This window comes from Colius striatus, chromosome 15 (genome assembly GCF_028858725.1).
Source record: "Colius striatus isolate bColStr4 chromosome 15, bColStr4.1.hap1, whole genome shotgun sequence".
Taxonomy (NCBI): domain Eukaryota; kingdom Metazoa; phylum Chordata; class Aves; order Coliiformes; family Coliidae; genus Colius; species Colius striatus.
In genome coordinates this window covers 12,994,457-13,018,642 of record NC_084773.1, presented here as the reverse complement: position 1 = coordinate 13,018,642, position 24,186 = coordinate 12,994,457, and the positions used below count along the sequence as shown (strand labels likewise).

Here is a 24,186-nt window from a genome sequence, read left to right as displayed (position 1 = left end):
AGCTTGGAAAAGGACCCAAAGGAGAAGGGCCCAGAAAGCCATGAAAAAGATGAAGGGGGAACAATTTGTTATTATTTCTCACCAGACAAGATTTAAGGGACACCAGTGAAATCATTCAGCCAATCTAAAACACAGCAGCACATCATTCAATAGTGCTGCTGAGTTTTGTAGAGGCCGAAACCAGGAAGGTGTCCAAAAGATGATTACATTGAAACCCGAGTCTAGAGCTCTAGGTAGAGATTCAGCCTCCAGCTCAGTAAATCCCAGTGTGTGGCCATGGGAGGCAGAGCTGGAGGCAGCACCCTGGGGAGGTACTGCCGGGTGCTTTCATAGAATCATAGAATGGTAGGGGTTGGAAGGGACCTTTAGAGATCATCTAGCCCAACCCCCCTGCAGAATCAGGGTCACCGAGATCAGGTCGCATAGGAACATGTCCAGGCGGGTCTTGAAAACCTCCAAGGAAGGAGATTCCACAACCTCTCTGGGCAGCCTGTGCCAGGGCTCCCTCACCTCAACAGTGAAATAGTTTTTTCTTATATTTAAGTGGAATTTTTTGTGTTCCAGCTTCATCCCATTCCCCCTTGTCCTGTTGCTAGCTACTACAGAAAAGAGGGATGTCCTCCTGCTCTCACTATGGGCAGAGCTTTGGGCTGAGGGATCCTTGGTCTGAGTAAGGTGGTTCATAGTGCTCCTGTATTTTCCAGAAGGAGGAATGCCAGCTGTAATGAATTGTAGTGCTGTTGGAGGGAGGGAGATGGGGGAGTCATGCTTCCCAGTCCACTTGCCATTGGGACATTTCCCTGTGGAGCTCCTGTACTCGCCCTGTGCCTGAGTAGAGGGACAAAACAGGAGCAGAGGGTGCACAGCTCTTTCCCTGGGAAGGGCTGCTCTCCCATACCAGCAAACAGCTCTGGCATCTCTAAACATGCCTGTGCTGGTGAGCAGGGCAGCTGCAAGCTTCATTTGATGAGTATTATTGAGAGAAATGCCAGGGGTGGTCTGTGCCCTTGGGACAAACGATATGTGGGACAGGAAAGTGCTTCATCACCATAGTTGGACCCACAGGGAGGAAAATGGGGAAAACCCCGACAATTTCTCATCAGCACACAAGAGAACTCATACACATCACAAGGAATTGCTCACCTCAGGAGAGACAGACATTTCACACCAGCACCAAGTCACTGTGCCTCATCTGTGAGGCCCCTGGCAAAAGCAGAACCACCACCACATACCTCCCAAACCAAAGAGAAATGGACATCTGCCATCACAGTGCAGCTTTTGCTGAATGGAGGCAGGGGAGATCTGGAACTTCCCCCACCTTGAGCCACTGGGGCAGTGGGCACGGACAGACCAAGAGGGCTACCCAGGGCTCTCTATCCACACCCCTTCTCCACCGCAGCAGTGGCAGATCCCAGCCAGTTTCTTGGGGTGCTGGCAGAGCAGGAGGCCCTGTTCTGACCTCCTGCCCAGCTCAGCTTCAGACTCCTTTTCAGGAGAAGGCTCTGCTGCCAGAGGCAGGCTTCAGCCACCCTGCAGAACCTCGCTGTGCCTTGCAGCTGAGCACGCCTGACACTGGTGGCCAGGCTGGGAGAACAGCGAGTTCCCTTCACCGAGTGATCCCCTGCCATCGACTGCCAGTTACTGAACTTTGGCTCCAGCCAGGAGACCGTAAATGAAGGAGATAATTGCCTGGCAGTGATTGATAGGGAGTCAAGGGTGAGCGGGTAGGGAGGGGTAGGGGATGAGCAAGAGGATTATGTTTCAGAGGAAGGTATTTTTTTAGGATTTGTCTGTGCAGGCAGTCAGAAGCTTTTCTGAATCACATGGGCTTAGCCCAAGCAAGAGAACTCACTGTAATTTTACACTTTTCCAGTGTTTCAGCTGGTTTCTCCTGAAATCTGCATAGGGATTAAAAATGAGAGATAATAGAGAATTTATTTCCTTGCCTTTGGTCTACCAGAACAAATATTCAAGGCTAAATCACAGTTTAGGATTTTTTGATGGTATGAGTGAAGAGAGGAAGGAGCAAGCAGCTGCCAGCAATAAATAACTATTAGGAAACACTATTAGGAAATTGTACCAAGAAGAAATGTTGCTGCTAGGATATTCTTTCAGCCTTGAGGAATCCATAACCAGGCAGCTCAGAATTTACTTGGCTATCTAGAGCTCATGTGCAACTTCTCTCAGTCCCAGCACAGCAGCAGCGCTGGTGGAGGAGCCTGAGCTCAGGTCTCTGGTGAAGGGAAGTCAAGTCATTGCACAGATAAACATCACAGGCTTCCACTCAGCAATGCCGAGGGTTAGCAACAGCATCGTGTGTCAGCAAATTCACATTCCAGCTGTCACCTGCAATGGGAGGGGAAGCTCATCTTTAGCTTATTGCTGGAACTTTGATACTGATCTCTATAAACAGACTTCTAGTGAGACTAGGGACAACCTATGCATTGTAAACTGCTTAAATTGAACCATCTGAGCTTTAAGTGTCTGATTTCAGAGACATATGTTAGTAAAAATCCTGTCCAATTTCTACTTAAGGTTTACATTTTTACCAGGTTTGAGATACACTTGCAGAACTATTCTGGCACATTGAGGTAATGGAAAATGTCCTCAGTTTTATACACAAATCTCCCTAAATTAGAAATAGTTTTCCATTTCAAGCATCCAGCAGCACCAGGCAGCCCTTCCCCTCTCCTTCACTGGGTGGCTTTCTCATGGCAGGGTCTACAGAGCAGGAAGACATAAAACACAGCATAAAAGGGGGTCAGAGCCACATCTGAGCAGGCGGCAAGCCCACGGTTGGGTCACCCGAAATGCATCCGGAGAGCGGGGATGGGGCAGGAATCCCAGCAATCCCTCCAGCCCTGCCCCCTGGGAAGCCCCTGCTGCGAGGCAGGCGTCTCCTGGCTGTCCCCTGCTCAGAAGTTCAAGTCCCCAGCAAACAGCTGCCAGGGCAGATGGGCTTCTTTTCAAACGGGAACAGCTCTGGAAGCCCTTGGTCGCAGAGCACACACGATGGCATCAGCACAGTGTCACGGCCTACATGGCTTCATGCCACCGACTGGGCGGGCACTTCTGTCCGTGGCCTGCACAAGCAAGTAGCGCAGTCACATGTCACGGTTGGAAGCAAGATGTGGTGAGGAGAATCATCCCACACTGCATGGGTGAGGTACATTCCTACCCAGGGGCTGCAAGCCACTGGAAGGGACTGTTCTGGCAGTGGTGGAAGGTCACTTGCTTAGAGACAGCTCCAAAAACATAAGTCACCAGTTTACTGAGGTATTTCCACAGCTGCTTCTGTAGTCCCAGGCCCCTGAGGCCAATGGGAAAGCCATGGATGGCAAGATAAGGATGAGGCTCCGTGGATGAGGGTGGAGCAGCAGAGGTTATTTACCTCAGTTTTGGCAAGGCTTTCCATGCTGCCTCCCATGACATCCCCTTGGACTAATTGATTGATGCAGGACAAATTAGGTTAGTGGACTCAAAACTGATTGAGCTGCCAGGCTTCGAGGGTTGGGGTCAGCCACGTGAAGTCCGGGTGACTAGAGATAAGGCCACTCACCCATGGTGTACCCCAGGGTGGGTACTAGCGCCATTACCTTCAGTATGGACCTGGGGGATGGGACAGAGCACACCTGCTGCCAGTTTGCAGATAACACCAAGCCAGGAAAAGTGGTTGGTACCCCAGAGGGTTGTGCCATCATTCACAGAACTCTGAACAGGCTGGAGAGCTGAACCAACAGGAGCCCTGTGTTTGTCGAAGGGAAGTACAAAATCCTGCTCCTTGGGGGACAAACCCAATGCACCAGTGCATGCTGGACGGGCCCACGAGCCAGGAAGTAGCTTTGCAGCAAAGGCCTGCTCTAGTGGACCTTATGTTGAGCAGGGAGACTGGACTAGACCACCTACAGAGATGCTTTCCAACTTCAACTCCTCTGTCATCCTGCGAACCATACTGTGGTGAGAGCCGCTTTTCCTCAGGCCGTGCACAAGGCTGAGCCCTCACCTGCACAAACAGGCTATTGACATAGAAGTCCTCTTACCTAAGAGGCAGCAGGTAGTCAGAGAAATGGGATGTACCTTGTTACTGAGAAGGCACATGACCAGCCCATCCAACTGTGTGCAGACCCCACAGAACTAGTCAGGGTTTTGCTGATCATATCCTAAGAAGAACAGCAGCCAAACTATCAAAGGTCAGATGGGAGGTCTGTCTGTTCTTCTGCCTGACAGTGGCCAGCAGCAGATGCTTGCAGAAAGACTGTAAGAAAGACAACTGTCAGTCTGTATTCCCTGGCACACTCTCCTGGTTCCCATCTACCTGCAATTCGGGAACTTCTGATGCAAGACTGTAGCCATAGCAGCTCCAGTAGCTCTTGGTGAACTGTTCTTCCATCACTTTTTTAAAGCACTTTGCATTCTGTGATAACCTGTACAGCCTCACTGTTCACAATATATTTTATTTTAAATATTGCTCAATATCCTCACTGGACACACTGTATGTCTTGTACTGTGAGAAATGAATAAATGCACCCTCTTCACATTGTAAGATCTCCTGTGTAACGTCCTTTCCAAGCTGGAGAGTCTGCAGTAATGCTCCCACGGGCAGCTTCCTTTAATTAGTCAAATTTGATAAAGACTGACTTGTTAGGGGTATTCTAAGGACCTTTCTGTCAATATAGCAAGTCTGTGGGTACACAAAAGCCACTTGTACACAATGGGCAGAGAAATGCAAGCATGGGAGATTTGAAATGCAAGCATGGGAGATTTATGTTATCATGGATGACTTCTGGAATAGTTCCAGGCACCTTGACTCACCACTGGAAAAACCATTTGCATCACAGCAGGATGGGCCAGGAAGATGTGCTGTAGCACAAGAATTTTGTGGAACTCTTATGCTGATTTTGATACAGGAGAAACATATTGTATCAGCACAAGGAGCGTGAAGACAAATGTCATCAGTTCCTTTGCTGGTACAGAGACCCAGCTGACAAGCTGCTGCTGGGTACCACGAACCTGTGTATCTGCTACCTGAATTTCCTCAAGAGCAGGACAATTAAAAAAACCCCAACATCTGAATGCAAATCTGTGCTTCTGAAAGCCAGAGAGTCCTCAATGTGCACGAAACCATATCCATGTTAAAATCCCTCTCTCATTCTGAGGCTGCACACAGCAAGGGGCAAGGATTTGGCAAAATTTTGCATGGCAGAATCTTGAGAGACAAGAGCAGCTTTTTAAACATTTCCAGGGTGCCTGGGTTTCAGTTTTTGAACAAACAAGCAGATGTGTCTGATCAGCCTTCCCAAAGCTCCTCTCCTCCCACCACTGCTGCTGGAAAGCAGCCACTCATTCCTGATTGCTTTCTTCCATATTTTACTCATCTAAAAGCATTGAATGAAATCAAGCATGTTAAACAGCCAGAGTTTTATCATACAAAATACAAAGCTCTGCAAAAACTTCAGACTGGGGAGAATATAATTAGGATAATTGAAATTGGAAAAAGGATCTGAAATGCTTTAAAAGAAAAAAAAGGGGTGTTAAAATGGATCGCTTGGCAGAAGGAAGATAGCGTACAGTTACTAGTAACAACTGAAGTATTTAGTGTAGGGAATATTTCAGTCTTTCAGAGCAAATAGTGCTTCAGGCCGGACAGGCAAGCCTGAACGGGTGACAGCACAGCCATGGTAAGTGCTGGAGCACCAAGCAAGAGGCCAGCACAGACTGAGAAAAGGCTTCTTGGTGCCCAGATGGAGGAGCTGTTCTCTTAATCCCAGCACTTGAATCCTGGCTGTTACTAGTCCTCGATTTGGTTTCCAAAAAGTATGTTTTTCATAGCCTGCAGCAATGGGCTGGGAGGTTGCAACAACCACAACTCACAGCACCTCACCCAGCCTGGAGGATCAGCAGGACAGATGGGGAGAAGAGGTTCCCACTGCCTCTCTCCCGACAGAGACATCAAACTCGTGCAGCCCAGCTCGGAAAGCTGCAGCTGCCACGAGCAGAGGCACGGGTTTGCCAGCAGCAGCTGCTGGGCTGCCTCCCTTGCCTCTGACCTTGCCTGTGGCTCTGCGGTTTGTCCCTCTTGCTGCCAGCCCCCGACAGCCATCTGCTGGGCAACCACGCCATGAACCACCTCAGAGCAGCACTTCCAACCAGGATTGTGCTGCAGCTCTTCCTGGCTGCCTGTGTGACAAGGAGCCTCATGGGATGCATTTGACAGGTCAGCGTTAAGCGTCGGTGCCTGCAATTTTAAGCCAGAAGATGGACATCTGTCCTTCACAAGAGGTGTCAGTATCCCTGGAACTCATGAAATGGGAAAAAAAATCCATCTTTACAATACTTCTTGAAGCTGAAAGTTTCCTTCTAGTCATCACAGCCCCAGCCCTGAAGTCAGAAGGTGGCCAGAGCAACCCTAAAGCAGTACGGGATAGCATTTGGTGGCCAGGAAGCACAGCCACAAAAGCAGACCTGGTCCTCCTGAAACTAGTTTGGATTTAGTCTCAGTAAATCTGGAATTGTGTTTTAAGACCACTTGAGAGGTTAATGTCCTTTAATCACCACTTCTCTGAACCAGTATTAACTCAGCATTCAGGCTTTAAGCATTTTATTCATCCACAGCCACAGGGACTGCTTTGAGAAGCGGGAGCAGCAGCAGGTTCCCAAGCAGTGGGGAACAGGGAAGGTCCAGGGGAGTGAAGGCAGCAGCGAGAACCTGGAGGCAGCTCCAAGCAACTGAGATTTTCCCACACAGGTAGCTACATAACCCTACCCTGTAAAACACAAGAGGTGGACTCTGGGGAAGGCAGGTTCCCTTCTAGTCCTTCTAAAGAGCTGGGAAGGAAAGTGGGATTGCAGGTTTCTGAAGTAGCAGAAAGTCTTCAGGGCTGACCTTGCCTGTGACAAGCCAAGATTAAAACCGTCCTTATGGTACAAGCCAACACCAAAGACAAACTCTGCCCCCTTTCCCATGGGCCATCAGGACAGATGCTTTCCCTAAGCTCCTTTATATCTGTGCCCAGGCCTCTCCCTGGCAAACAAAATACTTTCCACAAGCAAGACGTGTTATTCAGTGTCTGTTATTCATAGTTTAAAAAGCTGTGTCTGCAACACAGAGCGTAACAGGACTTGTAGGACAAAGGTGTGAAGTGCAGAACATTCCTTTCCACAGCTCACGTCAGAAACCCAAAAGCTAAAAGGCATTGGGTTAACCATGTCAGACAGCACAGCACAACTTATTTCCCAAGCACCTCTATGAATTAGAAATTGGAAAACTTTTACAAAGCTCACCATGCATGACCATGCAAACAGTAAATGCACCAACACACACTCTAGCCAAGCAGCAGGTAGTTTTATTGAATTCCAATAACACTGCAGCAAAAACACAAAAGAAATTAGCTTTTGCTTCTTAGCATTAGTAGTTTCTCAAATGAAAATGATTATGTTTCATATTATTAAGAGAAAAACAAGAAATGGGAGCAAGGACAAAAGTCAGACAGAGTGCAGAGCCACAGTCCCCTTCGTGCATGTCCCTAGTGTCAGAGAAACTGAGCTCTTGCAAGTGCTGTTACGTTTTCTCAGGGCAGTGTCAGCTATTGATTCCCAGAACACAGCATCTGATGATTCAAGTATATCATGGGTTGCTATGACCCACGCTGTACTTTCAACATTGCATTTGTGATCTTTTCAGTGGGACAGAAAGGGATTTCAGAGAAAAGTTCAGGTTAATCAAATACATTTCCCCACTGTCTGCCTCAGTAAAGCTTAGTACAATGTTAAGCAGTCTTCCTCCTAGTTCCATGGGAAAGATCGATGTGCAAGATCCAGTGTGCTATCAATAACACCCCTCAACCCACTGAAAGGCAGCTCTGGCTTCCCCTGCTCCTTCTGCCTTCACTGCCTTATGTGTCTCTATAATTAAAACCACCATCAATACAGAAACAGCCACCACTGAATACTGATGGATGAGAACTCTCTCTGACAGTGCTTGTAGATACTCCTATGTGCAGCTGGTAATTCATGCCCTGAGAGTTAAGTACACACTGCCTAATAATTACTTTAACGATGTTTTTCAGCATTAATAGATACATGTTTCTTCAGTAAATAAAAAAATTACATTTTATGAAGTGCTCCCTACTTCCATGAGGAAGTACTTAAGGTACTGTGTGTAGTAGTGGCAGCAGCCTGTTAGCAGCCTTACAGCTGTGGTACTTTGGCTCAGAAGACAGGTGTATCACCTCGAACTCCTCACCAACTCTGTTTCAGAGCTACAGCTTACCTTTCCAATCAGCACATAGCACCACCTAATGAATGTGGGGAAGGCAAAAAGGTATTAGGCAAACAATCATTCCTGAAACTTCAAGTGGTCATTCATTTATTCCTTTGAGGCAGATTTGCTCTCTCTTCCTTCTCTAATTTCCAAAGACCTCCTAAGTCTTCATAGGCCCGGTGCGATCCAGTTAAGAAACTTCATAGCAACTTCAAAACCAAGAAAACATGCCTGAAAAAGAGAACAAATACGGACTCTAAAAACCTATTCCAAACAAAGCTTTTGAAATGCAGCACTGTAAACACCTCATGTGGAAGGAGGAAGAGAACAAAATTAATGTCTTGGACCAGAAGCAAGGATTCTACTCTATCCCTCCACACAAAAGCAGAGCTTCTACTCTGTTAGGCTCATTATTTATTGAGGGTGATGTCACTCCAAACTTTTCCACCCATTTCTGTCTTCTACTGGTGGATGTAGGTGAGAAAGACTATCAGGGAAAGTCAACAAAGGGCTTTCTTGGAAAGCTTCAGAGGAAGGTTTGCGTGGTGTTCCTCCTAGGTGAAGGTATGTTTTTAGAACCTGGACACCAACAGCTCAAAGTACCTGCAGTGACAAGGATTTTACTGAAGTGGTACAACAGGAAGCAGCCAGTCATCTTCCCTACAGACTGCAAACCCTCACTGGGAGCAGCCAGGTCCTCAAAATCCATGTGGAATCACAATTTACTTACCGCATTAGCGGGAAATGCCCTGATCATGACGGCCGTGAAGCCTTTATATAGAGATGCTACTCCTTCCTCTCTGATAAGCTCTCTCAGCACATCTCTAAAGCCATTTGCGTATTTTCCTGGAGGAGCTGAAAGGGATACAAAACACACTAGCTGAGACATTTGGCAGTCACAAACACTGAAGCATGTGGGGCAAAAGAGCCCCAGGTCCCATAGCCTTGCCTTATAAAGAGACGTTCCAGTGCCCTGATCATCTTGGTGGCCCTGCACTGGACTCTCTCCAGCAGTCCCCCGTCTCTATTGAACTGGAGTGCCAAGAACTGGACACAGGACTCCAGATGAGGCCTCCCAAGGGCATAGTGGAGGGGGATGAGAACCTCCCTCGACCTGCTGGCCACACTCTTCTTGATGAATTGCAAGGTGCCATTGGCCTTCTTGGCCATGAGTGCACATTGCTGTCTCATGGTTAGTTTGTTATCAACCAGGACTCCCAGGTCTCTCTCTGCAGAGCTGCTCTTCAGCAGGTCAGTTTGTGAGGAAACCAACTAAAACGTTAGGAACATGCTTGAGCTTTCCACGTACTTGTCTCAAGCAGTGCTCAAGACACATCAGTTCCCAGGTACTATGATCAGACAGCATCTTCCCAGCCCCTTCCCGGGAGCACTGCACTAAGTGTGGCTGTGACGGGCTGTGACACAACTCACCGGTCTGGAAACGGGATTTCAGCACATCGGGTGGGATGGCAACTGCCCAGTTGAAGATCCCAGCTAGGCCGCCAGCAAAGAGGATCCGAGGCGCACTGAGGTCACTCACACTGTGGCAGGATTGGAGTGCAGGGAAAAAAAGAAAACAGAAAATAAGAAAAACCCCAAAGTTAACAGCCATCTGTTTTGGATAAAGTGACAAGAAGGCAGCACAACGCTGCAGACACACAGTGCAGTATCTGAGCAACACTTCCATGAATCAGAGCCCTGTGGGCAAGATGTACTAACTCCACCCTAAAGCTTCAAATCTTTTCCTTCAGCTGCACACACACAGGTGCTCTGGGGAAAAAAATAAACAAACCAACAAAAAAAGATCCCAACAACAAAAGTGCCCAGCTCTCTGTGCACATGCAGGGGTCAAAGAGAAAAGACCTACTTTAAGTATTCCTTACTTGGCTAATAAGATCCAAGGCTAGAATCTGAGAGAAACTCGAACACTGTTTTACTTGTGAGGTAACCCCAGACCAAATCAGCTCAGTTCACAAGAGGAGCAACCTTCTTTTTTCCATTTTGTTTTGATGATACTGCTCTAAATCTCTTCATAACTGGGGAGACTAATCAGCAGTGTCTGGGAAGTCCAGAAAACGATGACTGTGAGATTTTACTGACCTCTTTCCCTCAGGGGTCAGAACATTCTTCAGCCATTCGTACGTCATGAAGTACATTCCACTGGCTGGGACGTCTAGTGGGTAAACAACAAAGGCTATGAGTAGTGGGAAACAAAATGAAGCCCCATGCCAGCTCAGCAACACCACTAAGAACATCCAGATTCCTTTTCTGAACCTCCTCTACAAACAAAATTAAATCTTCTGTTGCCCTAGACAGAGGAGCCTGAACTTTCCCAGGGAGAGCAGGTGCTAAAGGCAAGAATTGGGGAAAACAACCGTTCTGGAGTGCTTCTGTCAGCAGCCTTTCAAATCAGACTGTAACCTGCCTGCTGGCCATTAAGCTAACGACAAGACAGCTCTATGCTTTCTTAGTTGCTGCCTAGCAGATCACAGCAGTTTGGGAACTGCAAGAGTTTTTGCACACTGTTTGTTCTAACCATTCTATTTTGGGCTTTTTTTTTTTTACAGTTGATGGGTTTCATTTGTTTGGGTTTTTCTTAAGGTACTCCCACAGCTCATTCTTAACTCATGCCTAAACTCGAGAAACAGTCTCTGGCTAGGTGGTTCTATGAGAAACACTGGATGGAACAAATTCCTTAACTGAAATATCAAAATACAGAAATTTCAGCTTATCCTTGGAAACAATTGCCCCAGTACAGGGAACAAGCTTTGCAAAGGAGAATGTACTGAAACAGGTAAAGATTCAGGGTCTGTCACAATTACTTTGTTGTTGTTGTGAGTGGGGTCATGCCACCCCAGTCCAAAATAACCCACACTCAAGCAGACAGAAAGCATAACTGCTGCAACTATATCTTTTAAAGCAGTCAGCATTCTACAGCAACAGGCACAGATTGTCACAATCCTTCTCCCAAGGAAGAAGAAAAAAAAGCCAAAAAAACAGCCCAGTTCTGTATTTTTGTTTTCACTTTGTTCTCTCTGCACCTCTACTGAAGTCTCTCATTCCTCTTGGCTTCTCAGATCTTAATTACTTCCTATATCCCTCTGATCCTTGTCATCTATTCTCTTCCTCACTCATTGAGAACCTCATGTTTATTTCTCAATCCCTTTGAGGCACTGGAGTATCTCTGCAGGCTGCAACAAAAGAAACAAAGGGTGACACAGCATCTCCAGTTGGCTAAATGGACAGCGAGATCTGTGACACTATGTCAAGCTTCTTATCTTAAAGTACCCCATGCAGAAGCAGCATCAGAACATCTCCATCAGTTACCTCTCATGAGGGTGAGCACCGTCCCCTTGTACACGCCACGAATGCCGGCCTCGCGGTACAGCTGCTTTGCACAGTCCAAAGAGCCATTGTATTTAGTTTCACCTGTAGCTGCCTGGATCTGAAGGATTAAAGTGATTTCTGACTAGTGAAGGTTTCTGGCTGGTGAACAGTTATTCAGCTAATAGTTAGAAAGCCACGTGCGTGTTTCCAGAGAGGATGGAGCATGTATTCATTCTACAGGCACTCCTGCCTGTGAAACCTCAAACAGCTCTCTCACATTCAAGCTGCTGTTCCATGCAGAGGCCAGATTCTCCCTCATTTTTCCATAGTATTAAGTTTGAAACAACAGCAGTCAGTTCAGTAGTTCTACACTTGCACTGACAAAGAATAGCTTTCAAATAGTTCAGTGAAATTCAAACAACTTGTAGGTGTACAAAAGCTTCCTCAATAGTATCGTGTCTGTCACAACTAACACGTGACCACTCCTCACCACATTAATGGACTTCAGCATAGCCTGGTGTAAGCAAAGCTTCCCATCACTGTATTTTCATTTGTTTGCATTTACATTTGCCAACAATAATTTAAAAACCTTGGATGAGGTGCAGAGCTACCAGTCACCCAAACATTTCACATATTTTGAACTATATCCCTCAGTTATGTGTTGGCAGCCTGTCCAGGGAACAGAAAACACTAGAAAACGTCTTATGAGCTAGCAGGCTTTTATAAGAAACAGTTTAATTCCGAACAACTGGACTTTTCCATACTTTGAAGTGGACTGAGGCATCCACCAATGCCTCACATAATGCCATATAGTACAAGGCTTGTGCTCTGTAAAATGCATCGAGCAGTGAAGGCTGTATGTTCTTATACTGTCATGGTGAGTTTGTGTAATGCTTCTTCGTGACACAGTTGCATTAAATGACAGTTGTCTCAGTCCTGTCAAAAAACAGAACAAACACACTAACCAAAGAAGTTCCTGGTTTGGAAAGACAAGACCCTTAAAATTAAACTCCCATCACCACCATCCAATGCCTTACCTGTAAAAGGCACTTGATTCTCTCTCCTGGAGCCATGATTACTGTTGTGAACACTCCTGACAACATGCCAGCGGCAAACAGCTGAGGATATCTGCGCCGAGGAAACAGAAGAGACCCTAACACAACACAGCTCACAGGAAATGAAGGGCAGAAAGACCCCAGCATCACCAGGTTAACACTGCTCCACACAAGGCTGGCAGCAGAACGAGAAACATATCCACTGTGTTTGATGGGTGCAGAAGGGCCTCATCAATGCATAATTAGAGCATAATTACTTATGATCTCTAGGATTCAAAGCGCTGGTTCCCACAGCAACCCTAACACAGCTCTCCACAGTCACTGTATTTGCTAATATTTCTTGCACTTGCATTTTTTGCTACAGCGTTCCCCATTCATTTTTATTCCCAACAGTCTCTTCCTCCCCCAGGCTCTCACACTCTTCTCAGTGAGCCCAGCTTCCACACATACTCCTGCTTGTGCAGCCAGGAGCCTCCTCTCTGTAACCTCTCAGTCCCTTGCTCCTTCAGCCTCTGCCATTGCTGAGTCTGTCCTACCAACCTGCCATCATCTCACACATTCTGCATCTGCTTTCATGTGTCAAAGTCTCTGTGACAAAAATCACTTAACCAGGCTGAGTTTCTCCATCAGTAACTTATCTTTACAACCAACCTTCCGCCCTCTTCCCTACTAAAATGATCTACTGTCACAATTTAACTGAATTCCTCTGCTGCTCTCCATTTGCCCAGGAGATGGCACTCTATTCAGGTTTTCCAATTCTTACACCTTTCTTTACTCTTTAAGTTCACAGAATCACAGAACCTCAAGGGCTGGAAGGGAGCTTGCTCGGTGTCACAGCAGTGGCCAGTGCTAGGTGCCCTCATGCCCCTCGGGCAATGCTCCAACAGAAGCTGCACCTCCCCACCCCACCACACTTGTCTCAACACAGCAGACTCTTGCTTCTGATAGAGCTCCTCTGTATCACACAAAAAAGCTAAGGGACTGCTTTATGGGGGGGCAGAGGGTGCTTGCTTCATGCGTAAGTTGGCTTGTGGAAAGCCATACAAAGCTTTCTTGAGCTTCCCATCTCAGACAAGCCTGAGAGGAGGGCTGCTCATCAACACCTCTTTCCAGAAATTATTTTTATGGCTATTATTATATTCTAACATAAGGACACAGCAATAGTCATAACTAACAGGGAAAAGAGAATCAGGACTGTGAACGTTGTCAAGACTGCCTGACCGTGAATTTACTTCTCCCATGGTTTCTTTTAACTGTGAGACTGTTGGCAAGCAATCATTATATAACCTGCAGTGTACTCATCCAAAACAGAATTGTTCCTTAATGGTTCTTGCTTGCGTAGAAAGGGAATTGCATAGCACCTGCCCACATGCTGTCTGTTTTTAGCCTGTGCTATCAACCCCACGCTTCCAGAAGGACTAAAACACACCAGTGATTTATTTTTTGGAACTATATTTATAACCTAGGAGAAGAGACGAGTTTACACCACAACTCAGTGTGTGACAATACAAGAGGCTGCAAGAGCCTTAGGGTACCCTTCCCAACTGTCTGATTAACTTGGAAACTCACGTCAAAACGTCATCAGGTTTTCTCTGTTGGAGTCTCTTTCCCAAGCCAAATCCAAAGAAGCACACAGCAAACATGGGTGTCACTCCAATAATAGGAGCTGCCATTCCTCTGTATAAGCCCCGGACTCCCTGCAAGAAACATTATCACAAGAATTACTTGGTTTTGCACAGACTACCTACATATTTCAACTTATACAATACAGGATAGTATCAGTAATTCAAATTAATCAGACCGTAACAGGCCTGTTCTTTATTTGCAGTTTTAAGTGCTCAGCTGAGGCTGGGAACCCATTGTGGAGGAAAGCCATCCCTCCTGGAAAATACTGGCACCACTTACACCCTTCTGTTCAAATACTGTTCATCCTGTACTTCCATCTCAAGTACAAGGAAGCTAAAAGCCACTTGAATAATAGTCCTAATAAACTACATCAGAAGTCTTCTTCCTCAGATAAAGCAGATGTGATTTTTGTGTGTATTAATAAAAGCCATCAAATGCAGCTGTGTAAAATCCTGCCACTGAGCCTGAAACACCGAGTCGAACTCACTCTTTAGACCAAGGAAGAGCCAGGGAGACTAACCTGAAGTATTTCACTCCCTGCAAGGGTTTTTCTTCATTATGCGAGACGGGAGCAAACACACACCAACATGATGTGCATCAACTCCAAATTTATTGCCACGTAATCATCACTTCTATACTTTCCCAAATGCTGTGTACATGCTACAGTTCATGACAATTAGTTAACACTAAAGATCACGTGCTATGCATAAGGCCTCAGAGTTTCATTTTGGTAACAACTTAGACACCAACCTCATTGTGTTAAAACACCGTCCTTATTGTACTTAAAACATCAACCTTATTGTGCTTAGAATATCACCCCATCTATTTGGCCTTCAGTTAGTTTTCTCTCACACTAGACTATGGTTCTGCTTACTTTACATTTTACTTAACTTTATACTACTGTTAGTTACATATGTTACAATTTGCTAGTCACAGACATGCGATCACACAATGCTTAATTGAATGCTCTATTCTATTTTCTAACAATGCTTAATTTAATGCTCTATCCTGTCTTCTTGTTTTGACCTTGCCTCTGTTACAGTCTATCGCTTTGGTTTCTTCCCTGCTCAAGCTTGCTGTCACATAAGCATTCTTTTCTTTTTCTGCTGCCAAAGGCGATTCATAGATGAACTGCAAACTTTCTCTGTCTTTGTCTAACTCCATATTGTTCATTATAGCCCAGGCCCCAACAACTCCCCACACTAACTCAATTTGCAATGAGCTCCAGGACAAAGTATTTCTTCTTTCCTTCCTGAAACCAACACTTTCTCACCATGTAACTTTACCTTCCAACATTTCCCTTCATCAGACTACGCACATGGAAAAGTTCTAATGCAGATCCCAGCAGCAGCATGTTTCATTTATCTTGCCTCTGAACTGAACTTCTTCTAATAAAAAGGAGAGTTATCTAGAAAGATAAAGGCTAGAAGCACAAACTACTACTCTATCTGCTCTTTCCTCCCCCTGCAAATACATATCCCAGTACATGTCTGTACACTTACAGGCACAATTGACTATGTAATGAAATTGCATCTGGCTGACAAAGATCAGACCCTCCTGCTCAACCTTCCCACGAGCAGCAGGAAACAAAAGGCCTTGGCAGGGAAGTTTAATGGTTTTCCTTATAGAAAGTGATGAGTATTGAGTAGGAGTAGAGAGGCAGCATTACTTCTGAGCTTCACATCACAAGGCTATTATTATGGTTCAGCTCTGACGTCCATGCTTCAGCAGGGGTGTTAAAAACCCCAAAGGATTCAGAGCAAGCAAAGCACTTTGGCACTTTGTGGGAGAGACTAGGGAAGCAAGATCTGCTTTGCTTATATAACAACCTGCTAATACCATCATGAAAGTAGATTTCAGAGATGAGGCAGATCTTTCATTGAACAGGGAGTTACCTAACAAGATCCAGCACTTTGCAATTAGACTTCAGACTAGTAAATAGACAGTTGGGCTTCATAGCCACGGTTTACAAATGGCAAATAGCTACTGGGAAAACTTATGAAGAAAAAAAAAAATGGATTCTATGTCACTTAAAGTCTTTAAACCAAAGTTGCTTGCCTTTCTAAAAGCAAAACAGACTTTATCCTGTCATATGGCTGATTCAGAGGTGAAAACCACTGTCCACCTGCTGAATAAGGTTGAACAAAGCTACTGTAATTGACATTCTGTCATCAAAACAGAAAAAAAATTCTTAAGTAATGCTTCTCTGCCTTCTCACAGATGGCAAAACACATTAAAGAAGAAAGTAAAAGTATTATTTGTATCAAAAGTCACTGTCTATTTCAGGATTTCCAGAGACAACTCCAGATACCAAAGACAGTAAGATTCCACCAACAAAGCCAGAGAACAACTGCCAACATTCACTGCAGTCTATAACTTCGGATAGTGACACCATGCTATTTTGGACCAAAAGCACTTCTTAACAAAACAAAGAGACATGAACCTGGAGCCTGTAGCTGTTAAGTATTCCCCAAGTTTTGCAATCCACTTAAAAATTTTGATTAGAATCAATTCAAGTGACAACCCCAGACTTGTACAGTCTCCCAGGGGCAACATTCCCGCACGATTCCATTCCCGCGACGTCCAGGAACAACTGATCTGTTTGGCAGGCATGGCAGATGACACGAGAACACAGTACCTCTCCAACCAGAGTCTTTCTGAAGCAGTCAAAGGTCCCAGAATAGAGTGGAAGTTGCCCAGGCTGCGGCTTAGGCTGGGTTTGCAGTCTGACCTGGGAAGACAGGGAAACATTATGTTACTGAATATGACTGTCTAAACTTTGATTCAGAGAACCCCTCTATATGACTATCATGGAGTAAGTTCTGTGACTGGACTTTATGGTATTTGTATGGAGATAAATGTCGTTTTAGCCCTGTACAGATTGGAGTGAACTTCGTTGCATTTAACACTTAATGAATTTAACTAATTAATTGCTGGAAGGACGTGTGTGTCCCGGGTAACTCCCGGCTCTGTCCCGGGGCGCTCAGAGCCCCGACATCGCCCCCGACACTGTTTTTAACGGCAAAGCGGGCTGTGGCGGGACCGCGCTCCGCGGACCGCCGCGCCACCGGGGGGCGCCCCAGGCGCAGCCCCGCCCCCTCCCCGCGGTGCACGCCGGGAACTGGTGTCTTTCCCCCCGTCCCCCCCCGCAGCGCCCGCCGGGACGTGTAGTCGTTCCGCCGCCACACCGGCAAGCCTCGCTGCTCCCCGCTCCCTCGGACCGCCAGGCACCGGGCCCCGGCAGCCGCCTCGTCTCCGCCGCACTGCGCTGCCGCCTCACCTTGATGGTGTCCAGCGGGTGCCCTACGAACACCAGGCAGACGCCCCCGAAGCCACCAGCGAAGAAGTTCTTCACGGGGCTGATGGGCTGCGGTTGCTCGGCCATGGCGGCAGCGGCGGGTGAGAAGCGGGAGCGGGGCGCTGCGTCCCCGCCGAGCCAGCGCCGCCCCCTCCGCCCCGCGACCTTTACCCCAGTGCCGAGCCGCGCGGCACGCCGGGATGCTGGGGCAGGCGAGCGCGGGGCAGGCCGGGACAGCGGCAGCCGCTACCTGCGCGGGCCCTTCCCCCTCCGCGCTGTCGGGCGCTGCCATCGAGCGCTGCCGCCGGCCGAGGCCGCGCTGCCGGCGCGTCCCGGGGGTACCGAACCGGCGCCGTTGGGGCGGCCCCGCGCCGCCGGACCGGTTCTCTCCCGCCCGCCCCCTCACGCATCGGTGGCGCCGTTTACTTCCCCCCCCCCCCCGGCCCAGAGCAGTGGTCGGGCCTGGCCCGGCCCGGCGGCGGCTGCGGCCCCGCCCGGCGGAAGTGACGCCAGGCGGAGGCTGGTGCTTCCGGCGTGCAGGCAGTGGCGGCCCGGCAGGAGGAGCCCGGGGCGCCGCTCCCCGCCGCCCGCCCGCGCCCCGCGGCGCACGGTGAGTGCAGGGAGCAGGGGCTGGGCCCCGCCGCGGCGGGGGAGGTGGCGGCGGCAGGCTCCTGGGGAGGCGGCCTGTGCCGCGCCGTCCGGTGCTGGCGGGGAGCCGGGCGCGCCCGGTGAGCGCTGCTGCCGCCGCCGCCCGCCGGGCCCGTGTCCCTCAGCAGGAGGCGGCGAGGCTCTGGGCGGCGCGGCAGGTCCCGGGGCGGAGCGGGGAGAGTTCGGCGTGAGGGACGCGGTGCCGCTTCTTTGTAACTTGTTCTCAGTTCGTGGTCCGGCAGCGCTCCACCCCGCAGCCGGTGCCGAGGTCGGGCTGCTCGGGGAGAGAAGCCGCAGCCCGTGAGCGCTCAGGCCGGCGCCAGGCACGGGCTGTGCCGGGGCTCCCTTCTCGCACCGCCACGGTTCATGCAGCTCCCTGCACAGCTTCCGTCTCTCCTCCAGGTTCCCTGGGCTTTTTTCCTACAATTGTGTGGCGTCTTGGCTCTGTGGGACAAGTACAGGATTCGGTCTCGAACAGATCACAAGACAGATGGGCCTGAGTTAATTTAAATGTGCTGGGCACTTTTCTGTCCAAGCCTGTAGGTACCGTGGAAGGAAGGCTGGTGTAGGTATGGGTCAGATATAACTTGTTAAAAGTGATGATAGCTTAGTAAGGGCACGAATGGATTGGATGAGCTGGGCAGGAGAAGGCAGTCGTCATGGTGTGAACAAAGACTGCGAAGTGGGAGGAGAGCATGCAGATTCACATGGCCGTGTGATATGGCTGCAAGGTCTCTGCAGAGTCATCTGTGGTGAAAAGGGTAGGGAATATTTTTCTCGTTTCTCAATTTTGGTCTGAAAAAATCCTATCTAAACACTCACTGGAGAAAGAGAAAGCAGGGTATGCATGCTGTGTGTGTGAAGAAGCAATTGAGGATGATACAGGTTTGAGTGACGTAAAGATGTGATTAACACATAGCAAGTGTGGATCAGGGTCGCAGATGTTTCTGAGAAAAGAGAGTCAGCCCATTGAAAGTTTACATAATTAAGTAGTTCAGGAGGCACTTTCTGTTTTGGAATAAAGAAGTGAAAGAAGTACAAAACCATCTGCAGTGGCTCTGAAATACCCTCAGAAGAGCATCTTCCAAAAGAGTCATTAGAGAAATTCCACAGAGGGCATGAAATCCAAAAAGAATGATTTGATGGGGTAAGAGAGAGGGTAGAATCACGTAATTCACTGTGACAGCAGCGAGATCAGAGAGAGAGTGATGGTGGCATATTTGAAGGCATTTTGCTTCAAAAGACCTTGTTAAGAAGAACTGTGTTACAAAGCGAGAGGCATCTCTGTGTGAGCCGATATGCGTCAGAGCGCAGGGGTGGCTGTGTTTACGAGCGCCTACAAAGAGGCTGGAGGAAGAGAGAGGTTCAGATTGTATCAGTGTTAGTGACTATGAGGGAGTACCTTGGATGAAGGTGGTAAAGAGACCCTCATCTACCCTTGAGTAGGAAAACAATCCATATATCGTTTAAAATTTTATAAGCTGACATTTGGGATTAGGGTAATTATTTAAATAGTCTTTTATTTTTTCAGCTTAACATCTTTATTGTCTTAAAACTAGAGTTATTAGCTATGTCTTGTCTTAGTTTGTATTCAGAGAGCTTATGATTTGGTCATGAATGAGATCATTAGGCTGAGCATTAGGTGAGTTCTGTTCTTTGTTTCCCTAGTACTGTGCTTTGCTCTGTTCACAGCCCTTGTGCCTCAGCCTTCCTCTGTCTTTACATATGTCCATCTGATGTTCAGTTGTACTGGAAGTGAGCTCTTTCCTAGAATGTTGTGAGGAGAGCCATAAAAGTCATCCAGTGTGCAGACTGTTTTCTGTTTGATATATCCTATTTGCCCATGCAAACAGTTCCTTTGATTGTTCAAATAAGTGTCTTAGTGGTGCAGAGGAATGGCTCTGCACTGTCCTGAGGCTCCTCCCCAGCCACTGGCATGTAGCTGCTGAGGTACCAGGTGGGCCTGTTATTCTATTTAGATATCTAAACTCATCTGATTGTTTGGATAGAACTCAGTATATGTGGAGATAGCAAATAGACCCAATGTTTTGCAGGTTATTTTTATCTTCAGAGTATGGAATGATCTGAGTCAGTTTGGGAGATTTTCTGCCTGGTGAAACTTGCTTGGGTTTTGTGTGTACAAAGCTGTCACACACTGGGCTGATAGCTCTGTAAGAATGCTCACAGTGCTTTTAGATTCTCAAATAAGTTATTCCTTTAACATAAGGTTTAACAGGTGAAGATCCATTGCCTCTTTTATGCAAGAGGTCAGTGCTGATAGAGATTAAGCCCAGAGGGAATCATTAACTGTAAGCAGGGCAAAGGAAAGGCCAATATAGATTTGCGTTGTGTCTGTCATTCACATCCGTCCCCTTCCAATATGGAGGGATGGTGCCTCTACTCTGAAGTTCTATGGGAAGCAGTGCTATAAAGTATTTGTGTGCTATATATGCTGTGGATAGCTAAGGAATCGAGAGGCAAGTGACAGCAATGGAGACCAGAATTCAGGGGATAATATAATGAGCTGCTGCCCTTCATCCTGTCTCACTTAGAGGTTTGTATCTGCTGAAATCACTGCAGCCCCTGAAATTAACTGTATGTGGTTATTCTGTGCTGCTTGTTCAGGTTACTGGAAACAGAAAACAAATGAGTTGAGGAAAAATAATGAAAATTTGTAGTTGAGATTTCCTGTGCTCTGAAGTTGGGATTCTCAGAGCTTGTTTTCCCAATGGTTTCTTCATGGTTTCCCCAGCAGCTACAAGTTTTGATACTGTAGGAATATATTTGAGTAAGAGTGCTAACAACGTAATAATGCAAAGATATGGAAGAAACCCAATACTGCTGCTTGTGGATTTATGTATATATTTTTTGTGTTTTGTATTTAATATATTATCTCTTGAAACTAAATTATTTGGTGAAATGGAAATTTGTGGCTAAATACAAGATGGCCATAATTCCGGGTTGATGTGTGCTCAACTGCTGAACCTTTTAGAACTCTAATTCCTGCAGTTTAGTTGACCAAGCAGGTTTGTAGTTCAGAGAAGGAAAGTCAAATATGTGAATTTTCCAATACTAATGAGAATCTAGAAAAAAAAAGTTGTCTGTTCTGATTCTTCTTGAACAGCAGTTGTCAACACTTGAGCATGGATTTCAACATTCAGAAGTAATAAGTGTATATTGAGAAGATAGTAAAATGAGAGAATAGTTTTATTCCCCTCTTCTGAGGTAAGGCCCAAGCCACATCACATCCTACCTGAACCTACTTGATGGGATTAAGTAATTTCACTGTGGGGTTTTTTTGAGATGGTACTGGAGACTGCTAAATTGGAGGTATGTGTTTGCTTGCCTTATTTTCCAAAATCTCACTTAAAGCCTGTGGTTCTGAAGCAATATGGACTTGTACAGGGTATCATAGGTTGCTTTTCTAGCTACTGTGGTCCTAGTTAAGGAATTTATGTTTTCCTTGTTGACGAAATGTATGTGATGCTTTTCTGCAGCACTTCAGACTGTTGGTAAAAAAATAAAGGCATAAATACAGTTGTATCTCAGGAAAGATCTGTAGTGAAAGTTATGCAGCCACTTTCTGAATGTCAGAAGTCTCAGGGCCTGCAGGATGTAACATAATTAGCCAGTCTCCAAGGTTTTAGACCTCATCTGTAAGGGCAGCCTTGGCTTTGCAGGTGCAGGAACTTCAGCAGATCCAAACCAGGGACCTGCACGACAGAATCTTCTTTAGCTGGGATGTTGGGTCGGTCCATTCCTGGCTGTTTGATCACCTGTATGATGTTGATGCAATTTCTTAGGCAACAGAAAAAATTGTTTTTCCCCCCCTTAGGAGACAGAACTCAGATGAAATCAAAAGAACAATAAAGTTTGGAGGAGAAAAAAGAAGCTGCAATTGGTTTCCTGGTCTGCAGTTTGACAGGGCATTAAGATGTCCGTGGACATGAACAGCCAGGGCTCTGACAGCAATGAAGAGGATTATGACCCTAATTGCGAGGAGGAGGAAGAGGATGAGGATCCTGGGGATATTGAGGATTATTATGATGGGGTAGCTAACGACGTGGAGCAGCAGGGAGCAGATGCCTTTGATCCAGAGGAATATCAGTTCACCTGCCTGACTTACAAGGAGTCGGAGAGCACTTTGAATGAACACATGGCCAGCTTGGCTGCCACATTAAAGGTGAGGAAAGGTTTCTGCATTAACACAGTCTGTGACTGAAAAGTCAAATGCTGAGTGTACAGTTTAAACCAAAAACTGTGGCAATGTTACTGTTACGGGGGTTGGAGGAGCATTATTGAAGGTCCCTGGTTCAAAGGTTTACAGTTGTTGTGTACTGATTCTGGGGCCTGAAAAATCTTCCTTACTGAATATTGATTCTTACAGTTCTATTTTTTTTTCCAGATCTGAGCTTCATAACCAGAAATTGCAAAGTTGTAACTCTTTGCATTAGCACAATGCAAAGAGGATGTGTAGGAAAGAAACAAACCAAATCATAAATGATGCAAATTGGTACACCTGTGCTTGAGAAGATAACTGACAGATAGGAAGATGTGCTAAAACTCTGTGGTTCTAACAAAAACACATTTCTTTGTTGGTTCTGAGAGAATAATGATAGACTTTCAAAAACAGATCAGCTGTCATGCCAGGTATTAACCCTGCTGTTGCAGTGACAGCAATTAAAGTACAATGAACTTGCCAGTTCTTGTGGTAACTAACTCATCACAGTAGAATCATACTCTGAGTCAGCTCTATGGTATTATTGCTCTATAAGATTTTTGTGAAGTTTCCTTCCTATTTATGCAGCTGATTACTGTAGTAAATACTTGTAATAAGAGGAAGTTCTCTATCTTGTCAGTGTGCTTTGGTCATAGTGCAGAGGAAAGCAGAGCTCCCAAAGCAGTAAATGTGGACAATAGGTTGAAGTTACTGATGCAGCTACTTTGAAACAGGCCTTCTAGTGCTTGTTCTGCTCTGGAACAACCCCTGAAAGCAGGACAGGGGACAACAGCATATAAACCCCCATGTTGCATAGGTTTTGATTCCTGTTTATTTTGTCTGAATCAAAACTCATTTTAAAAAAAATACAATGATCTCTTGATCCTTATTTGTACATCAGTATAACATATAAAGCTTGATATATTTGAGCTCTGCCTCGTGCTTCCTACAGATTGTCAGAAAAGGGAGGCAAAAGAAAAGAGCAAATGAGAATAGTTGGTCAGCACTTTTGATCCAGCTGCCAGTTGTTATTGATTCTTAGTGATTAAGTAAAGATTCAGAATGGCTTTTCTGCTTCTTACTGTTTGCCTTCAAGTGGAGCACCCTTCAAAAAGATGACCCCTGCCATATTGTTCTTTTGAAATTAATTAACAAAAGCAATACTTTAAAATCAGGCTTTCAAAGTTAAATAAAGACTAAAATAAATTTCCCAAGAAGCCTGAAGGTCTCATTGAGCAAATATTGTAGCTGACCAGATAATACCAACCTACTAGCTCGAATATCACCCCAAATGTGACCCAAGGAGAGAACATTTTAGATTCCTTTTATATGAAGAATATACCTGCATATTTACTTAAAAATGAAGTGCTACACATTTTGGGCTGTGCATGAAAAGATAAAAGATAATTTGGGTAGAACCCTAAAACACTGTGATCTTGTAAGCCAGACACTAATCCTTTGGCTCTTGTAGTTCCACATTAACTCTGTTTGCTAGCAACAGCACTGAGAGAATTGCCCTTTTCTTGGAAATCTGTTGTGTATCTGCAGCACATGCTTTTTGTTTTCTGGCATCCTTTCTTACAGTACTTCAGCAACCCTGTTTCTTCCTCTGTCTTCCCCCAAGGAAACCTGTCATTGTGTTAGTTTTCTGAGACAAACTAGAGTGGAAAGAATTTGCATTGAAATAGCAAGTGCAAAAAGCAAGAGAAGAAGGAAAGTGAATAGAACATGTTGAACTATTTGCTATAATTAT

The 24,186-nt window shown here is 46.2% G+C and overlaps 2 protein-coding genes across 6 annotated transcripts in view; one reads left to right on the top strand and one right to left on the bottom strand.

Moving 5' to 3' along the window:
- Positions 1 to 8,338: 8,338 nt before the first annotated feature.
- On the bottom strand, positions 8,339 to 17,974 carry SLC25A20 (solute carrier family 25 member 20). Its single transcript, XM_062008616.1, has 9 exons — positions 17,549 to 17,974; positions 16,907 to 16,999; positions 14,212 to 14,339; positions 12,625 to 12,715; positions 11,588 to 11,705; positions 10,361 to 10,433; positions 9,692 to 9,801; positions 8,991 to 9,115; positions 8,339 to 8,491 (listed from the first exon to the last, which is right to left on the bottom strand). The coding sequence occupies exons 1-9, from the start codon at positions 17,651 to 17,653 to the stop codon at positions 8,429 to 8,431; spliced, it is 906 nt and encodes a 301-aa protein (XP_061864600.1). The 5' UTR covers positions 17,654 to 17,974; the 3' UTR covers positions 8,339 to 8,428.
- ARIH2 (ariadne RBR E3 ubiquitin protein ligase 2) overlaps positions 17,435 to 24,186 on the top strand; it is a 32,636-nt gene continuing 25,884 nt past the window's right edge. The window contains exons 1-2 of one of the 5 annotated variants that reach the window (XM_062008613.1): positions 17,435 to 17,667; positions 22,050 to 22,397. In XM_062008613.1, the coding sequence (XP_061864597.1) occupies positions 22,149 to 22,397 (249 nt within the window). In that variant the 5' untranslated portion in view covers positions 17,435 to 17,667; positions 22,050 to 22,148. Of the gene's footprint in view, positions 17,668 to 18,033; positions 18,177 to 18,296; positions 18,976 to 22,049; positions 22,398 to 24,186 lie in introns of those variants that run through there. The other 4 variants (XR_009819805.1, XM_062008611.1, XM_062008614.1 and 1 more) reach the window with 4 other exon arrangements.